The following is a 19,784-nucleotide window of genomic DNA, read 5'->3' on the forward strand; positions in this document are numbered from 1 at the left end:
CACAGTGGGGATGCCGCGCGTTCCCACTCGATTGCGCGCAAATATTTCGGTATTGAACTTTCTCGCTGATCTGTTTCGATTATTTTTGGAAAATAAATTCACTCTTAAATATGAATGTTGTCACCTGACGAAAACATGCAGAAAAGGCAAATCAAGCAAGCGAGAGGGAAAATTAAAGTAGCTCTGGTTATACAATGTTGCATGTTTTTTTTTTCTAGATAAAAAAAATAATCACAATAAATCAGACCTTTGCTTGTTTATATACACTGCAGTTACAGACATGTTGATTAATGATAGATGTTCAGTTAAATATTTCACTACTTTTACATGTAAAAGATCAGAAGCAGTTCAGACAATTTTCTAGTAAGTCTTTATTTGTGGAAACAAATCAGACAGAAAACAATACGCAGACGTTCGGGTTTGAGTACAGTATAAATAAAAGAGCTATTAAGACAAGAGAAGGTCAAAACACATCAGAACTGGGTTGCTGGGTTTAAACACATCCATATTTACAGGACAGGACAGCAGGCTGGCTTTAGCACAACAGTAGGGTGCAGCACGAAATTGCATGAGAGACAATAAAGACAGGCAAGACCTGCTATCGACCAAATTGGAAAAGGAAAAAAAACAGAACAAAAAAACAATCAAATGTTTTTACTTTTCAGGCAGAAAATCTTTTTCTTAAAAACAAGAAAACAAAAAACAAAACCAAAACAAATCTTGCATGACATTGAAAAATTTGAACTGAGCTAAACAAGTGCTTAAAGATGTCGATGTTCTGGATTGGAAGCTGTGGATATCCCACAATGCAACAGGGCTCCACAGTGTCACCTTTTCCTTTCAGCCGGACATGCTGGACATTGTCAAATCAGCTTGGGGGGAAAATTTAAAAAAAAAAAAAAAAAGGAAAAAAAGCTGAGCCGTCACCTTCTAGCACTTTAGCGTCCCGAGGGTCATGTGATCCATCTACTCTGACAGGAGGTCTGGCTCCATGTCCCTTCTCCTTCTCCTCCTTCTCCTCCTCCTCTTCGTCAGATGGTGATGAAGCCTCCCTGGTCGCTGCTGACTGAGTCCGGCACCACGCAGCGGCCCCTCCTCCTGGTCACACGTCGCTTCCGGTGGAATTTGGCGTAACACCGCAGCCCTGGGGGAAGACCAGAGATGCAACCGGTCGTCGCCGTTCAGTTTGTTTTACAGTGAAACAGAACGCTGGTCTGCTCAGGGTTCGTGATTTTACACAGATCGGAAGGGACGTCTGAAAGCAAAAGTTTAGCGGAAAAGGCTGTTTGCAATTTATCACACTGGGCCTTGAAATTCAGCTGTTTGTTTTCCACAGTCTTCTCCAGAAAGGAGCTTCAACAATCGACAAGAGTCTAAAAACTACAAAAAATATATATTAAAAATGCTGCTCAAATCAAATTAGAAATATTCCCACTGCTCATAGTTTAAAATTGACCTAAAATTGAGCCTTTTTGCCCATTTCCATTTTGACTCTAAATTGATGATTTAATGTAGCTATGGAACAGTTTGGGGAACAAAAAAAACAGAAAAATCTGATCTCTATCTATGAAACTAAAATTCCCAACGTGATCACGTGACCTTGTGCAGGACCGACCCCTTCACTCACCTTCCTCACACATGCAGTCGTCGTAGCACTTGTTGTTGAGGCCTCGGTTGTGAGGCTTGCACTCGTGTTGTCTCAAGTCGCAGCAGGAACCTGCGACAACAGAACCACACAGTCACCCAGAGGGACAAGCAGATGGGAAACTGTTCCGCAAATAGAAACCCTCGTTTTCTGTGAGCGCACACTCTTTGATATTCCCAGTGGCTGGTTTGAAATGCAGCAAGTGAACTCAGTGACTGACCTGGGAGACAGTCCAGGTGGTGGTCACATGGTTCGACGGCGTCCGCGTCCATCGTCATGTTTCCGCTGCTCAGGTTCTTGCTCCGTCTCTTGTCTGCGACGGCAAACAGCAGCGGCTTGATTCTCAGGCAGTCGGATCAGCGCTCACCTCCCAACAATCACAGCCATCTATTCTTTTTTTTTTACCCTCACAGTCGCACAGGTGTACACGGATGTCGGCGTCTTTATATTTGCACGAGGTCAAACAAGCAGCGTGGCGAAGCTCAAATGCGTCGCACGTAGAACACAAATGATGTCATTCATTGCTGCCTGTTTACGACCAGGAGCCATGTTACAATGTAACTGTTCCGCTGTTCTTTGAGTGAAGTCCCAGCAGTCTGAAAAACCACCTCATGAGAGCGTAAAAACCTTTTAGTGATATTTGAGAGGTTTTTTCCAAGTGTTGGTGTTTCCATTAGCAGTTTTTTATTGTGATATTTAGGTTTTTGGAACTGACACTTGCACATTTCTTTGTTCAAACAGGCATCATTGGTGCTGTCACTGTTTGAGCCAAAACTGGAGTGTGTGTTCTACAAAAGAGCTCAATACACTCTCAACAACACGCGGCTAAACACAGAGACAGGATGAAGCAGGAGAGGACGGAGGGGTTTTGGTCACAGGTCTGTGGTTTCTTCAGAGTGGGCGTGGCCTCTCCTCTCCTCTCTCTCCCTTCAAGTGCTCTTCTTTCTGCACACCTGTTCCTCCTCAGCCTCGTTAAGAGCCAAGCGGCTCGCTCCTGTTTCCTCACCCGCCCACCTGCTCTTCATTCACTCGTTAACGGGACGACTTGACTTCACTCAGGTGGTCTCCACCAATACCAGTGGGAAGCTTCGACCTCGAGAAAAGGGAACAAAATCCACTGAATTGAGTTTGCCTGCACCTCCGAGCAAAGCCCTGTTGTTTGGCTGATATTTTAGCTCAGTTTTGGACTGAGCTCTCGATATCGGCTGCCTGTCACTGCGTGTCATGGTTGATATCTCCATTAAACACGGAAGTATTGATCCAGTTTCACTCATCCCGCATTTTATGAGCTCGTCTTGCGAAAATATATCCCCCGTTATTGGAACCATGAGCCTTGAGAACGCAGTACAATTACCACGGTGTCATGCCTGGTGTTGTGTGTCGTATTTTACTCAGCACTGCTGCTGCTCAAAGGTGGTGAAGGTCAAACGCTCAGGGGTAGCCTCCACGAAAATTGGTATTTTTGAAACGAAACTTTTTTAACCTCTGGTTACAAAAAAAAAAATCCCCATCCACACCAACAGTGTGATCAAAACTATCTCCATCCACATGAAACCGCAAAATACGCCTAAAGCAATGTAATGAACATGCCAAAGCAGTAGGGGGCAATATCAGTCCTAATAGGAAGACAGTTTTGGCCAATCACAAGAATAGAAAAATACATAATGGTAATTTTTCCCGCAGAGTTTGGCTTTTCATCCACACGTAACTGCAGTTGTAGGCTCCTGAAACCAGAGTTTTTTTTGGGTGAACCTTTTGGAAACGTCTGGTCAGCTATCGTGCGGACAGGAAAACCGAAGAAAACCGCAATAATCTCTTGTCAACATGGTTTGTATGTCACTGTGCTTTGACTGACACGACTCCCAATCCACATTTTGACGAATTCTGTTTATTTTGTACTCATGTGTTAAAGTGACGAGTGACTTTTTTTCATAACCAGAGGCCAAAAAAGGTCAGTTTAAAAAAACACCCTTGCTGGTGTGGACAGTGCTTTAGCAGTCGCTCTCAGCTCGTCCCTCACCTTTCTTCCTGGAGGACGGCCAGGTGTCCACGGGCTTCATGTCCTCGTAGTCTGTCCAGTCGAAGAGCGTCATGTCCAAAGTGGGCATCACCTCCCCTTGTCCTTTTCCCCGGCCTGCCCTCTGAGGGAGAGAAGACATGCGTGAGGCGGTGAGTTGGTGTTGGGGTAAAATAAAAATCATTTAAAAAAGAAAATACATAAATCAACCACTTTAAAGTCCAGCATTAACAGGTGTCTGCAGGTAACTGTTCTGAATGCTGAGTGTTTGAGATTGGGTAAAGGGCACTTTTCTTCTTCCTCCAACACATCGGTTGGCAGGGGAGTTTCTCTTTGAGTTTGTCCTTTTCCTGTCTCGGTGCCAATTCCTCCTCCTCCTCCTTCCTCATTTATCACACTCTAATGGTGTCCGCTGCTTTCATGAGAAGGGTACAGAAGAAGCCAACCAAAGGGGTCAAGTCTAATCCACAACCCCTCCCTGCAAACAAATAATAGCCAATCAGACAGGAGTTGATCCCATATAAACTCCATCAGGTGCCAGGATCTTCTCTCTTGCTGGCTTGTTTTTTCAATATTAAACCTTCTAGAACGTAGTGATTTTGTGCGACTTCTTCTTGGACAAACCAACACACCACGGCTCAAAATCCTAAGCGTCCCCGCCGCAGTATTTGCATTGCAGCTTAAAAAGGCGACTCGTCTCATTCCTCAACCGTCGGGTGCTCCACCGCCTGAAATCTGGATACATGAGTAGTCTGCGCTCAATATTCAAATGCGGCTGTGATCTGCATACGAGGATCGGCATTAAAGAAATTCTAAGCGGCACGTATGGAATAAAAAAAAAAAAAACACGTGGAGCCAGTTCTTGCCACCCTAAACAGTTGAGCCAGTGTGAAAATATCACTTGGATTAATTGCAGGAGCCTCACCCTCTCCCCCACTCCTCCCTGCTCCCTCCCTCCTTTATGTCCAGGCCTGATCATTAAACCATCAACGGCGGATCGAACGTTAATTAAGGAGCTGTGTGACTGTGCAGCTGGATCAAGGTTGGTTGCGAAAGGTTTTTTTTTTAGGTTCTGCAGAGCAATAATATTTGACACAAAAAACTCCTCAAACCCAGTGCTGTCAACTGAATACAAAGCAAGAATAACATCCAGCGGGCATTCCTGCAATAAACTTGAAACTTTTATGAAAGGAACACTGGGTTGAAGGGTTTTGCTTTTTTTTTATGACTTATTTCTGAAACACAAAGGTAATAGCACCAGTCTTCTCAACTAGAACAAGTCGTGTTTCCATTTTGACTGCAACACTTTGCACATAGCGACGTCACAGGGAAAACGCCATGAGATAGAAATACTACATTTTGTGTTTTTGTTCAGCGTTGAACTCACAGTGAACCGAAAAATGCCACCATTTCATGTTTTATTTGAGCCTTTAAAGGATAAAAAAAAAAAAAAAAAGCTCATTTATTTACACAAGCATGTTTTTACTATTAATCAGTGACAACTGATTTGCACACTTGCCCATCTGCCGGTCAATTATCTGTTGGAGATCAACTGATAGAACCGTCCGGCGCACATAAGACAATCACAGAAGGAGAAGACGAGCCTGGAGCTGCTTTTCTTCCTTTGTGACAAAATAAAATCGTTTTTGTCCCTGGTTTGACATCTTGTCTCTCTGTGTCTTTTTTCTCCCCCTCTCAACCTGAAAATGTTGTCCGTGAATGTGTCCTGGTTTCCTGCTGGGTTATTGTGACAGGTGGCAAACAGTGATCCAGGCCCTCCCGCAGATACTTCAGTTTGTGCGGCCACAAACCCGCCACCCCCCACCTTCCCCCGCCCGTAATATTTTGCCCTGCCGCGGTTTTTAATAAAAGAGAATGTGTTGCCTGCTGCACTGCGAGCTGTGTGATCTTTCTCCCAGAGGCGTGCTTTATTGTGCAGATCATATTTATCATACACGCCTGCAGGGTTTCCGCCCTGCCGGGGGAACATTTAGATTTTTTTTCTTTTTCTCTCCGCGGCAGCACTTCTCAGGTTCATATTGTTGAGAGTGTCATTTCCGAGATGAGCTGTGAGGTTTGCGGCAGCCTCTCCGTCCGTTTCTTTTTCACCAACCCCCCTCAACCCCCTGCACCCCGTGCACCCCCCCCCCCCCAACCCCCCCCGCTTGCTGCGATCACACTGTGACACAACAGATGCAACCTTTTAATGAGCGCTTGGAGGATCGGCCGGGGTTACCTGGGGTTTGGTGGAGGCCGGGGGCAGCGTTGGGGGATGCTCGCCCGTCACTGTGGCAACCACGGAGGAGCCCGAGCCAAAGGCGGCGGCGGCGGCGGCGGCGGCCATGGGGGAGGGGGTCGGGCTGCGGTAGAGGGAGGGGCCGGAGGAGTGGGGGTCAGCGTCGCTCAGCTCGGCCTCGGGAAGCCAAACTGAGTGGAGAGGGGACAAAAGAAGAAGAAGAAGAAAAAGGGGAAATATTCTCGTATAATGTTCAAGCCGATTTATGGGCACGAGGCCCAGTATGGCAGCAAGGGGCTCGGGTCACATGACAGCGTTAATAATAATAATAATAAAAAGCTATTTTAAACCTCTCGAGCCCTTTCACTCTCCCTCCGCCTGGCAACCCCACCGCCCTGCATCATTACTGCATGGCAGCCCAACCCCACCCCAGCATCCATCAGGGGGTTTGCCATGTTTTGTCGATTGTCACTCCTTCCTGTTATGCTAAAATGAGCTCGGAGCCTTTGGCTCAACCTGCACAATTTGTTTAACATTTCAAACGTGAGATGTTTGGCTGAGACGGCCTTTCCAAATGCTTCCTGTGGGCTCTTCACCCAGACGGACACAGTTGAACTACTCGAGTCAGCTTCATGCCCCTGGAGTCCAATATGGCGGCCCATTCATTTCAATGAATGAATGAATGGGCCGTAGTCCATGCTGCACATACGCCGAAAAAGTTTTGCACTTCCACAATATGCATCCCGTAGACCATGCGCACTCCTCGGTTCTTTTGGTATTGTGGTCTAATAAGAAAAATGCTTTTTATGCCAGATGGGGTTTTGGCCGCAGTCCTTCGAGTGGCCACAGAATCGTCGTGCCGACATATTGCCAATTGGTATCCATTTTATACATCCATGGCAAGCTCACAGTGAGCGTAGTGCCCTGTGCATCTGCACTCTCACCTTTGCCGTGCCGCCCCCGGTCATGGCGGCCCCCCTGTTTCTGCTGCTCAAAGTGATGCCCGTGTCCGTTCCCGTGTTTGTGCCCGCGCCCTTTCCGCATCCCGAGGAGGTCGTTGTCCCGCCCCAGGGACGGACTCTTCACACTCATCCGACCTCTGTCCCGGTCTCGCTCCCTGCCGGGGCCCGACTCCAGCCTCACCGGGCTCAGACCCTCCAGCCCCGCCCCGTCGTCCTCAGGCATGGCCAGCGGGTGCAGCGGCCGGTGGGACAGCAGCCCGGCGCCAGCCTTGGTGCCACGGGGTCCCGAGCCCCCGTGCCTTCCGTGGCCCCTGCTGGGGCCGTGGCCTTGTAGACCCTGCGGGGGGCGCTGTAGAGTGTTGGTGTGGCCCTGTCTCCTCTTGCCTTGAGGTGCTCCGGGCTCGGTGCTGTGCGACAGGGCCAGGGAGGCTAACAGGAACGCCAGCAGCAGACACTGGGGGTGAGCCATTGTCTGGGAAGCACAGCGCCACCTGCTGGGAGCAGAAGACAGGGTTTGAAGATTATGCGTTTCATCTGGAAAATCAAGTTAGAGGCAAATTCTTCGATCAGTGTTGCAGGATTTTTTTCAAGACAGCAACAACGAGCATCCGGCAAAAGCTGCTTGAAGGTTAACCCAGAAACAGTTTGAGGAGTTGTTTTGTTGGTGTCTGATACGTCTTAGCTTCCACTTTCTCACCAACTCATCAAACCTTTCGGCAGACATTTTTAGAAAGAATACTCACAGCCACAAGTACCTTTTTGATCGGTCATATGATGGTGGAAGGTAGAAATAGTCTTTGCCAGTTTTTTTTGTTGTTGTTGAGATTTTAAAGATTGATATGATAAATCCAAATAATGTGCCCGTAATTTCACCTTTGACATTTTCAACGGAAATTAGCAGAAATATCCAGTTTGATATTTTTAGTCATGAATGAGGTCTGGGCCAGGGTGTCATCATTAAAAGGTTTGACATCTCGAACAAAATGAATTTTTCATAACAGGGGTAATATTTCCTGAGTATTAAACTGTTTATCTAAATCAGGCTTTTGCATTCTTTGACTCTTTTTTCTTTGACGGGTGTTGACTTTAACGTCAGAAAATAAGGGGGTTCAGGGGTCCTCACAGTTTACACGTGATGCCAGTGTTGCTCCCAAACATTGTTTCCTTTCCTGAGTCGTCATTAACACGGTTGAAACCCTCCAGAGAAGAGACGTAAAAATGTCAAGATGGTTCAGTGGCTGGCGACTCCTTTGTGTTTCAAGAGGAACAGCAGAGCGGAGCTTACAGAAAATCAATCTGGGAGTAAGGAAGGATGTATTGAGCTGCTGCTGCTGCCGCATATGGTGTGTGTGTGTTGCTGGGGGGGTTACTGGGGTTGATAACATCCCCGCTCCTTCATCATGTTGACACACAGCGGTTGGAAACAGACACCCCTGGCTTTACAGTGAGGTTCCACTGTAGCCGTTGCTGGAAAACAGCAACGAGGCGGCAGGTTGTGCGTCTGTGAGGATGGCGGACGTGCCGGGGAGACGGGTGGTGGGTTGGTGGGGGTTGGTTGGTCAGCTGACCTGGAGGACTCCGACCAGCTGTCCAATTTGCGGACAAGAGTGTGACGGTGGCTGGCGGGGGTGAGACCTTTATCTCCAAACAAGCCATCAGAGTGACTAAACAGCGTGTTGCACACTCCGTTCCGGCAGGTTTTACACTCCGTTTTCTCCTTTGACGCATCAGTTGTTGCTAGTGTGTGTGTGTGTGTGTGTGTGTGTGTGTGTATGTGTGTGTGTTTTCCCTTTCATCTGTTCCCTGCGGGGGCGGCCACAGCCAATCAGCTGCCTCCATCTAACCCTCTAATCCTCTGTGTCCTCTCCCCTCTCACCAACCAACTTCATGCCCTCCTTCACTACATCTATAAATCTTGTTGTTGCTCTTCCTTCAGGCCTCCTGCCTCCCAGTTACAACCTCTTCATCCTTCTGCCTATATGTCCACTGTCCCTCCTCTGCACATCCAAACCATCTCAGCCTGGCCTCTCTGGCTTTTATCTCCAAAACATCGAACATGCCTCTGATGTCCCGCCAATGTACTCCAAATCCTGTCCGTCCTGGTCACTACCTGGTCAACAGTCTCATCTCCTTGCCACATCCAGCCCAGCATCTTATCTTTTACCTTAGAGCCACTATCTCTAAACCAACAGCCAAAATGCATTGAATGATTAATCACCTGAACATCTCAGAGCAACAATCCCCTAAAATGGCAGGAACTATTTCATTGGAAGAGATGTGAAGCTTTCTCTAAATTGAGGGTTTTGTTTGTCCCCTCTCCAAGAAGGAAGGTGCAGAAGCAGTCAGCCACTAGGGAGCACGCTCAATTTTGGTGCCTCATTCTTTTAAAGAGATCGTACTGTATAGCCCTCCTGAGAAATCTTCCTGTCGCTAATGATAATAAGAAAACAGTTGGATTCCATTAAGTATCTTTTGTCTGAGCAGTGTAACGTTCAAACAAATGTTTGGCGTTAATCCCCCAGACTGCACCCGCACTGGTAACTCACACAAGGAGCCTTGAATTTATAGAAAGTCAATAGTTAAGCCTCTTTAAAAGGGATAATACCTGCTCTTGCTGCTGCCTTGTTTGTTGTCTCTCTGTTAAGCTAACCAGAGTCACAGCTTTCATATAGAGATGTTTTCGGGCTGATTTTCCTTCCCGCAAATTCCAAAAAACAAGCCCCGAAAATCCCGAATTCGTCCTTGGCGGAACTGAAATCTCCCCTCACGTTTCTGCGGCACGTCTCTTTAATCCATTTTTTTCCCCTTGAGCCTGCTTATCTCATTCGGCGTTGGCGCTCAAAGTGTTTCAGAAGAGTCTGAGGTGGTGGTGGTGATGGTGACTAATTTCCCAGACATGAAAGAAAGACACGCGGTACCGTGCGTCAAATCCAGGGGCCTGAATAGACCTGTCAGGAGGCAGAGAAAGACGGGCCAGGGCGTCTGAGCGCCACAGTGTTCTGTTTTCCCGCCTCACACTGTCACGGGCTGCTAACAGGTGGTCCTTTTGAGCGGGAAACAAGATGGGGACGATAATGGAGCTCTCTGGGTGGCATTCTGGGTTTTTTTTTTCTTTCTTTTTAAGCGCGGTCGGTCTCTTGTGTGCGATAAACAACCTCCGTCAACAACAAAGCTCCCTGCCAGAGCCGGTATTATACACGGCTTGTGCGCCGCAGGCGGGGCGCAGCAGGCCGAGCATCTGCTGCTGAGGAGACGAGAGGCCAAGGAAGCGGCCTGGAAACTTATGAGCGTCACTCGGAGAGGGAGCGCGGCAGTGGTTTACGGTGTCTCTGGCGCAGTACGCAAAAACAGACATTTAGTTTGTTACCTGCTGGAGTGGCAGTTTGGCTGAGCACTGACACGTTTGGGACGCACCGGTTGGGATTTAAAAACTTCCAACCTTTTGATTAGATTGGATTGTGCATTAGTGCAAAACATTCTTAATCAGACACTCTAGCGTTGATTTATTCCAAAACATTTAAATAGTAAATAAAGGTTTTGACAAATAAACCAAAGTTGTCTGCGTCACATCAACACTTCAGACTTGATTGGCTTAAAAAGAATGTCTCCTTCACGACGGAAGACTTGACAAGGAAGTGTATGGTTGCACAGTATCACGTAATAATGTAAAGGTTTCACTTTTTACACTAATGACTAATTATGATCAACTATAATTGTATTTTGTGATGGTGAAAGGCTAGCTGTCACAAAAACGTTGCACATTTTTACCAGATAATATTCAAGTCATACCATGATAATGAATCAAAACTGAAACGAGGAGAGCAAAGGCACTGTACTATCCCTCTTCATGTGTCTGGCATGTGTCCCATTGCGCTCCTGCTACTTTGCCATGGCTTAAAATGTGGATTACCCACTGTGGAGATTCATCAATCCTGTGTAACAAAATTAATATCATCGATAGCGCTCAAAAAGTTCATTCAGGATGCAGCCATGTCTTAAACCAAGCTTAAAGTATAGTTTATTGGATTTAAAATGATTACGTAAAAACTTGATGTGACAGTTTCATGTAAAAACATGAAAATTATACATATGTGAAACTTTCACAAAATTACGTAGTACTAAGCACTTTTTTTCATATGGCAGCAATACCCAAAAAGGCCATGCTAAGGAATGCTGAAATAAACTCCTTCAGCAAAATGTTGCTCTAACAAGTGGACAGTCAACAAGTCAAAAGCAAAAGTGGTTAGGATCAATTGTTGTTTCTGTTCATGAATAGGGCAACAAACAAATGAACAATAAATAAAAAATAAATACACGGTGCAACTTTACGTCCTGTTTGACCTCAGACAAAGAGTCAAAATACAAATCTCAGCTCGCGACGCAAGTGATAACGCGCTCGGCAGAAAATGTGTGCCGCAGTGGATATAAAAATTCAATGAAATATTAAAGTCTATTCAGAATATTTAGGGAGCTCCAGGAGGGCGGGCAGGGAGAGAGAGAGAGAGAGTGGCGGCGGCGGTGTCTGAGATCGCTAGGCGGAGGTTTACATATTGTATTAAATAGTCGTGACGGCAGCTTTTATGAGCGCGGGCGGCGAGCGTGCTGCTGGCCGCCGCCGGGGGAGACGACGATCGCAGCGGAGGGTGGCGTGTGCGCGGCCAAGGGTAATCTAGCTGGATATTGCACATACGGGGGTGGGACTGGAATATTAAGATCTAATGAGATGGGAGACCTCTCTCATGTCTGCCATCAATCGGCCGCCTCCGTAACGACCCACTTGTGAAAATGTCCGTTTAAGGCAGCAAGTGGACTGAGAGGGAAGCGGCGGCGGCGGAGGAGGGGACGTGGGGGGGGCCGAAAGGAGCCGACCCTGATATTAAAGCTGCCGCCGCTGCTGTATCTCTCTCGTCTTCGCCTGCTGCGACACCAGACGCCCAGGAACCATCTGCTCCTGTCGCTTCGTGGCCGGGGCCAGAAGGATCCTACACACAAAGGATGCAGGAACAGGCTGTGGAAGCTGAGTCCCAAATATTGGACTCTTTCGGTTTTCTTTTCAGAACGAAAAGGAAAAGTCTTTCACACCACAAAGTGTGAAAGATAGATGCTGATCCAGTATGCGTCAGGTGTTAAAAGGCACAGCCAACTTAAGATCGATTTTGTACTCACCGTTGGTGGCCCTGGTGAGACGTTCTAAACCACAACTTAAACCATGGAGTCTTACAGATGCAGCGGCCCAGTTACAGTCTCATGTACCATCTGTTAGATGGAATTCTTTCCTTCTGTTACATTCAAACAAGCATTATGTGGATTAGAAAATGTTGCCAGAGCCTCCATCAACACCAGGGTGGTTAACAAACAAGTGAAATGTCAGTTTTGGGGGAGCTATCCCTTTAAGATCCAGCCAGAACCTGCTGGTTTAGCTGAAGATTAAAAAAAAATGGAAAAGGAAAAATATTAAGCCATAAAAGTAACAAACAGTACCAGCTAACACAGTGTGACCCTTGATTAATATGCAGCGGAGTGTTATAAACAAGTCTGGCAGCAAATATAAAAGACACTAAAATCTTTTGTGCCTCCTCGTCTTGAAAATCAGATTCATTCCACTTGGGGAACAAAAAATAGCTATGACCCAACAACGGCGACTGCCACATCTAAGTCGATTTCGCAAAAAAATTACCATAGATATCAGCTCCGTCTAAATTATACCTCTGCAAAAAAAACAAACAGCTGGCAGAGAGCCGCCGCTGCTAACAACTCCTTCCCTTCAGGGGCCGATCCCGCCGACATCAGCGATACCAAAGTGCTTCGTCGCCAGAAAATTTGCCACAAAAACAACTCGCACGCACGGTTCAGGTGTGTGTTGGGTGGGAAGACCCCCTCCCCTTTCCCCAACGCACCCTCGAGGCAACTCAGGGGTGGTTTGGCTGGAGGAAAACAAACAAGAGGAATAAAGAAAGGTCGGTCTGTCATCGAGCGAGGCCGCCGCAGAGATTCACAGGGAGATCGTTCAGCAGGCAGGAGAACAGCTGAGCGGTGGGGTGTCGTCACCACGTGTGGTTACACTCGCTAACACGCACTCTGAAAAGACAACGGGGGGGGGGGTTTGGGGGAAGGGGGTGGTAAGAATCTCCTCCACACAGCCGCACAATGGTATGTTTCCCCATCTCTACCCTCCGGGAAATAAAAGAAGAAGAAGAAAACCACAGAAACGGCACCAGAAACGCTGCGAGGGGCGTCCCACAGAGAGCAGCGACACAAAAAGAGGTGGTAGGGGGAGGAGAGTGTGTGTGTGTGGTGTGTGTGTGTGTGTGTGTGTGTGTGTGTGTGTGTGTGTGTGTGGAGGGGGGAGTGGGAGTAATGAGGTGTTAGCGTAAGCAGGGGCGGGTGGAGGGAGGGCCCGTCGCGTCTTAATTAGTCACAAAGTGTTGGATGGTGGACGCCAGCTGGAAGCCCTTCCAGTTCCGCTTCCCCCGGCTAACGCCGCCACAAAGCTGTGTGGAGCTGACCACAAAAACAACATAAATAAATAACACAACTTGTCCCTCGCTGTCTGCGGCCACCGGACACCTGGGTCCCTGTCTGGGTCCCCGCGCCTCATGGGAACGGTGTGACCGGCGTGAAGAGGTGGAGGCCCGGGGGGCAGCTCTGTTTAGAGGCGCTCAAGTCAAGCATGTGAGCTCATTATCTGAACCCTTCTGAAAAGTTCCCTCCCGCCCGGCTGCTTTTTTTTTTTCTATTTTTTTTGCAGGGTGCCAGTCGGTGCTGAGGGAGCAACGGGCTTGGCAGCGACGGTCGGTCGAGGGAGAATCTGTGGCTGGAGCTCAAACAGTGGATGTCATAGACAGTGCACTCCTTTGCCCATTTTCTAATCCACGTGACCGTTACAGAGTTTCACACAAAATTTCCGTCGAATGTTCATGCAATGAAAGCAAATCATTATGGCTCGGTGTTCACAAACATGAAAAAACATCTGAAGGAAAACATTACATGCCTGAGTGACATCATCAAAGTATGATCGCACCTCAACTTGTTTGAAAAGGGCAACGTTACCGCCACACTTTTAGCCTAAACGTCCACTGCAGCCTGCAGTGTCCATGTGGCTCTTTCTACGTATGGCAGGTTCTAATTGGATGTGAACCACACTTGTTAGGGCTCGCAGGAATGTGCTGCTCCGTAGGAGGATACAGTGGATATTTTTCTGCTGAAAAACATCCTCTCGACTTCACTGCTTTAAGTCTAATTAGGCCATCACGTCTTTGGAGATGTCACACAAGCCGCATAGATACGCAATCTATCACCGCTGTTGTTGTTGGCCATAACAAGCTTGACTTCCTGTTAGCTACTACGAAGCATTCAGATTTGAACGATCATTTTTAGCTTTGTATTACGAAGTATTTAACTAGTAGTGCAAAGCAAGTCAGAAAAAGTAAAATGTGCTCTCTCTGTGAAACTCCAGGATGGTCGCGCTGTTCTAGAAAGAGTCACCAGAGCCTCCCTACGGACATCAGGGTGAGTAGTGAATGGACAAAATCTCAATCTTGACCCAAGCAGCCTTTTAGAAGTGAACGAATGACCAGGACGATGTGGCGGAAACTCAAGCGTTGCCCTTGTCTCCTTGTGAAAAGATGAAGAATGAATCTCGGTTTGATCTTGAAATGGTCTCCAGTGGAGAAGCTTTGTTTTGGCCCGAGGTCAGTGCTCAGCACTGTGTGGGGCCCCTGCTGCTGCTGCTGCTGCTGATGATGATCATAGTCGCTTCCCCGCTGATTGACTTTCCATTAATTAACATCAGCTCGTTAATGCGCCAACAAGTGTTGCTCCTTTTGCTTCTAATCGGCAGATCTCACGCTGAGACCCGCAAAACTTTAATCTCCCCTCTGCTTTATCGGCGTGGACACACACACACACACACACACACACACACACACACACACACACACACACACACCTCGCCGCAACAATGAGCTGTCAAGAGGAGATAATTGCTGCAATCATTTCTGATTCTCCTCACTCTTCAGCCGATAAATTCCTTTGTGGCGCTCCGCTGTAATATTATTTATTTTTAAAAAATCGCATTAAAGTGCGTGGCGTGACGGCGGCGGCAAGGAACACGGACGCCGTCAGAAAAGTGAAATTGATTATCGGGTTCCGGAATCAGAGCCGCGGTCTAATCTGCTGCTTGCAAACAATCGCCTTCTTCTCTCTCTCTCTCTCTCTCTCTCTCTCTCTCTCTCTCTCTCTCTCTCTCGATGTTATGACAAAACACAAAGTGATTTGCTGAACACGGAAGGAAGCACCAAGGGTTAAAGGAACTTATCAAGTTTCGAGATGTGCGTCGCGTTGTGACACACGTTTTTACGCGCAGGTGGACCCGAGAGCCATCACGAGATCCGCTCCACTTTGCGCGTCCGGCTGAGAAGAAACAAATGAATAACAGCTGAACGTGCAATTTTAAAAGGGGAATTCTGGTTATGTCGGCCACAGATTTTGTAAAACTACATCAAAACATTTTTTGTTTTATTTTATTTTATTTTATTTTATTTTAACTATTATTTCTCTGAAACACAACGCCGTAACTCACTCTATATTCTATACGGTGGCGATAAACGGGATGGGGAGCCAGTAAACAAAATGCAAACAACCTTTAGAGGCTTCGGATCGAATTTAAAAGGGGCTTTTGTGAGCAGCGACAGTGAGGCAGAAAGGATTTCTTACCGGCTTTAATTCTTCTTCTTCTGTGGTCTTTGTGATGATGCTCTGGTCGGCAGCTCAGTCATATGTCTGCGGGTTGGTGGCGTCAGCAGCAGCAGTAGCTCTGGGGTGGTTCGCCCTCCTCGGGATGTTACAGCATCCCGACCGTCTTCTGCTTCTTAAGAGGAGGAGAGTCCTCGACCGGGTGGCTGCGCGCTCCCGATTGCGCGTCCGCGCCTGGGTAGATGTAGCGTCTGTGCTTTATCGACGGTTCTGGATTTGGCCAATAGTTGATGGTAATTTAGAAAGAGCACCTGCCACAGAGAAATTTAATTTCGGTAATTAGTGAGTTCGAGCCTTTGCCTGTTAGCCGAGTAGCAAGCTAACAGCTGCAGTTCGAAGACTATTAAACCAAAGATAAAAAAATTTTCTGGGACATATTCTGAAGTGTGTTCACACTAAAAAGCTTTATAACAAGCAAGCAAGCAAACAAACAAACAAACAAACAAACAAACAAACCCAAAACCCAATACACTCAACATGCACTGAAAACAGTCTAAATATAAGAGCACTTGTGTTCACTTAACAAAGGCCATAACTAGCCTAATGGGTTTAGCATGTTAGCAGATAAAGTTAGTAGCCGCTACAGCTAGCAACATCATGGCTGAATGTTTTAATACTGTGTTTGATTAATATGTAATGAAACCATTAAAAAAAAAAAAAAATCTGTTTTACCATCTGCTTGCAACTTAGAGTTGCCAGCCCTCCCTTAAAACACCAAATTGTCCCGTATTTGACATTGAAATGGTGCATCCCGTTTTAAATCGATACAGGACGGGGCTTGTCCTGTATTTCTAAGTTGTCTTAAACGTAAATTTATTTGGGATGCAAACTCACGTTCGTTTCCATATACTTTTTTGTAACTCTATTTTAAGTTATGATTTACCATACTGGCGAGCCACTGGCCTGTGATGGTCAAAGCCCCGGGCACTGCGGGAGGCAACACTAAACTTAGCATCAAAAGTTAGCAGTGGTATATTGTCCATTAAGTTGAAAACAGTAATTTATGTTGTAGCTGGAGCAACATGTGATAGTGTTCCTCGCAAAAATCTTCTCACATGCAATTTGGAAGACAACTTCGGTCCTTGGAAACCTCAATCAAGGTCTCGTTCAGTTCTGAAATTCTGTGCAGGTACAACTGTATACAACAACCCCAATGTAAAGTCAATTGAATTAAAGGGACAGAATCCAAAAAATTTTAATGAGCAAATATTTCTGCACCATCAGTGGAAGCCCTGGATCCCACATGTCTGGAATGAAATGGGGGGCTAGATCTCAACACAACACCTGCCTTTTCTTTTTCTTTTTTTTCTTAAATAGTTTGGCTTGTAAAATACATTCCACCCTCACCAAAAAAACAACCTTAAGCTGTGTTCATCATGCTCTTTTATTTGATCTCACAAGGTTGAATTGTGCTCCGGCTTCGCTAATGCAGCATCTGCAGCTGAGTCTGTTGTCTGTCAACACGGCTAAAGCTGTGCGTTTTTGAAAATGACTGTTTTGCACAAATCACCGGGGAACCGGCTGACATTTGGATTTCAGGCCGCTTCTCGTGTCGCGCCTGTGTACAACGAAAAAGCGGCGTGCTAGAGAACACTGAGAGCAAAGAAACAAGCTTTGTGCTCATTTTGTTTGAGAGTGGACAATAGCGACAAGCCCCTGGGTGGCGTGACTCTAAGTGGAGGAAGGAGGTCTGCAGAGGGTGATAACGGGCTGAAATTTCAAACCCCCTCAGAAAATGTCCCACACACTCCAACATTTTATGTGTTCAAAGGTTGAGTTTTAGACTCTCGGGGTGTCGTTGACAGCGTGAAAACATGAGCAGTTGTAGCAGCACTGGTTTTCTTTTGAGCATATTGCTGACTTAAAATACCCCTTTTTATGTTGGAAGATCAAAAAACAGTATCAATATATTTCTGTTGTGGATAAACGATTTTTCACATATATATCTCCTTTAAGGTGCCGCAGACATGTTTATACTTATTCAGATTTTGTTTACTGGGCAAAAAAAGCACTTTAAAAGGCTGCTTTGCTGACCTATTAATGAGAAATCACTTTCTCTAAAGCAAACACTTTGATGCCCCCGCCCCCCCCAAAAATGAGATTTCTACATATTGCTTCATAGTTGCACTTGGTGTCAAGCAAAAGTGAGAAAGATATTCAAATCTCTGAAGTAGGGGCTGGCATTTGAAATGGACCCCTGTAGCTCCCGTCAGCCCCAGACCTCCCACCCCCACGAAACAGAAAGGTTTTCTTTTTTCTTCCTATTTTTGCTGAGGTGGTGATGGAAGCTTGTGGCACTGGGGCTCACGCTGGGATCAAAAACCTTTGCGGGAAGCATCTTGACAGGTGTGGCTTCTGCTCGGTGATACCAGACATCAGGCATTAGCAGCAACTGCAGGTAATGTCGCAATATTGCGAATAATGGAAATTTTTGATTTTAATAATGGAAGAGCACACGCACAGCCAACCAACTCCCAATGTGAACAATTCTTGTCTTGAAAATTCAGATCCAAAGACTTCATTTAATTTTACTGTTTAATTATAAAAGGGCATAAAATGCATTTTTCCTGAAAAATGCACATTGGATTAATCACTGTTGACCAACATAGATATTCACACACAAGACAGACACATACTGTAAGAACCCTGCTAATAAAAGGTAGTTTTATCTTGACCATTTGTCAGAACACAGAGCATCAGCAACCGCCATTGTCAAACACCCCAAGAAAGATGCGTTTTGGATTCACTATAATTTGATAATGAAAACAGAAAAAAACAATGCCGCGAAGTGTGAATTTTTTTTTTTTTTGTTGTTGAACGTTTTGATCTCCAGGCCAAGTGCCATCTAGTTTCATTGTTTACCAAACAGGCCACACCAGTCTCCTGAACTGTGGACCTCACACCTGAACCAGATGAAGGCAAATAAATACAAATAGCAGCTACAGGTGATGTCAGTCTTAACGAGTTCAGACCCTAAAATATGGCTACAACCAGAGGAATGCGGCTCCTTTGAAGTCTTTTTATGCACCTCACGACTCTGAATCCTGTCGGTGTCGGAAATGATCCCATCGCTGTGGGTGTCTGCTCTTTATCCTAAGTCGAGAAAAGTGCCTGTAAACAGTCACGGAAAGAAGCATCCTTCATGAAATACCACAGAGGAAACTGAGGAACCTGCTGTGTTTACACATACTCTCGCGGTGCTGACGCACAATGTGCCTTATTGTTCGTTTAAGGTCGCTTGACGGCTCAAATTGACGGTTTTGCGATTCGGAATCCGCAAAAGGTTCAGCTGCGGCGCGGAGAAAGGAAGGAAAATAAGGACATCTTTTGAAGTCAGTGTTTACTCCAACTACGATAAGTAGTGTTACACAAACAGTTGCCGTCGGCGCTTCTGGTTTCTCAGAGTGTGTGAGACCTCGGCCTACGACGTGGAAAACTGTGGCGAGACGCCAACCGGCTGCAGGGACGAGCTGCCTGGAATAGCCGAGAAGTTTCCATCAGGCTTTCATTCACATGTGGTACAAACACTCACCGGACACTTTATTAGCTACATTTTCAATAGCCAATAATAATGCTGAGCACATTTGGGCCTGTAGACTCTCAAAGTGTTTAATGGGCAGCGGGTCTGAGTCTTTCACAAACTGCTGCCAATCTGCTGGGATTTGCTTTTGGGGAAAATTGGGAAAATGCTTTGTTGGTGTCGGGGGGGGTCAGAGGTCAGAGGGGGCCAGCTGGTTAGAAAACATAATTCAAGTGAAGACCAGTGCAAAGCAAACAAACAAACAAAAAAAAAACATTTGGAAGATGATTGAGAAGAAATTCTGGTGACTTTTACCATGTGTTTGGGACAAATCATGGCACAAACAGATAGTTGCAACATAACAAAGTAAACAATCAATTTAAAAAAAAAAAAAAATCAGTTTGTCTTAATAAATAACAATCTATAGGTCGAAACATAATTGCATTACCCCAACCACCCATCGCCAAAGGCGTTACCCTTGCATGCCAAGTGACATTTTCCCCAAAGTAGCCAGGCCAAAACCAAAGGCTGCAGCAGAGACCACGATAAACAAGCAGCGCAGCTCACTGGAGAGCTCCGACATGCTGCGTGTAAAGTAAAGACGTCGTTCTCAACCAAAGAAGTCAGCAGTTCTGAGAAGCCATCAGACA

At 46.3% G+C, this 19,784-nt stretch overlaps 1 protein-coding gene across 2 annotated transcripts; it reads right to left on the reverse strand.

The window, feature by feature from the left end:
* Positions 1-351: 351 nt before the first annotated feature.
* On the reverse strand, positions 352-15,759 carry draxina (dorsal inhibitory axon guidance protein a). Of its 2 annotated transcripts, none has more exons than XM_076025099.1 (7): positions 15,576-15,759; positions 6,843-7,351; positions 5,899-6,089; positions 3,666-3,786; positions 1,866-1,958; positions 1,628-1,717; positions 352-1,144 (listed from the first exon to the last, which is right to left on the reverse strand). In XM_076025099.1, the coding sequence occupies exons 2-7, from the start codon at positions 7,327-7,329 to the stop codon at positions 1,032-1,034; spliced, it is 1,095 nt and encodes a 364-aa protein (XP_075881214.1). In that variant the 5' UTR covers positions 7,330-7,351; positions 15,576-15,759; the 3' UTR covers positions 352-1,031. The 2 variants fall into 2 exon arrangements, with proteins under 2 accessions (XP_075881214.1, XP_075881213.1); XM_076025098.1 differs by having other exon boundaries at positions 6,843-7,354; positions 15,576-15,758.
* Between the last annotated feature and the right edge of the window lie 4,025 nt (positions 15,760-19,784).

The sequence above is a fragment of the Nelusetta ayraudi genome, unplaced genomic scaffold (assembly GCF_046127955.1).
Source record: "Nelusetta ayraudi isolate G7.1 ecotype Tasmania unplaced genomic scaffold, CSIRO-AGI_Nayr_v1 ptg000017l, whole genome shotgun sequence".
In the NCBI taxonomy this organism is placed as follows: domain Eukaryota; kingdom Metazoa; phylum Chordata; class Actinopteri; order Tetraodontiformes; family Monacanthidae; genus Nelusetta; species Nelusetta ayraudi.

What these genes read in the sequence shown, in the direction of transcription:
- draxina (XM_076025099.1), bottom strand. Translation starts at nt 7,329, where the DNA reads ATGGCTCACCCCCAGTGTCTGCTGCTGGCGTTCCTGTTAGCCTCCCTG. An exon ending in CCACCTGGACTGTCTCCCAG is followed by an intron (nt 1,718 to 1,865) that starts GTCAGTCACTGA and finishes CTGTTGTCGCAG; the next exon opens with GTTCCTGCTGCGACTTGAGA. An exon ending in CGACTGCATGTGTGAGGAAG is followed by an intron (nt 1,145 to 1,627) that starts GTGAGTGAAGGG and finishes GTCTTCCCCCAG; the next exon opens with GGCTGCGGTGTTACGCCAAA.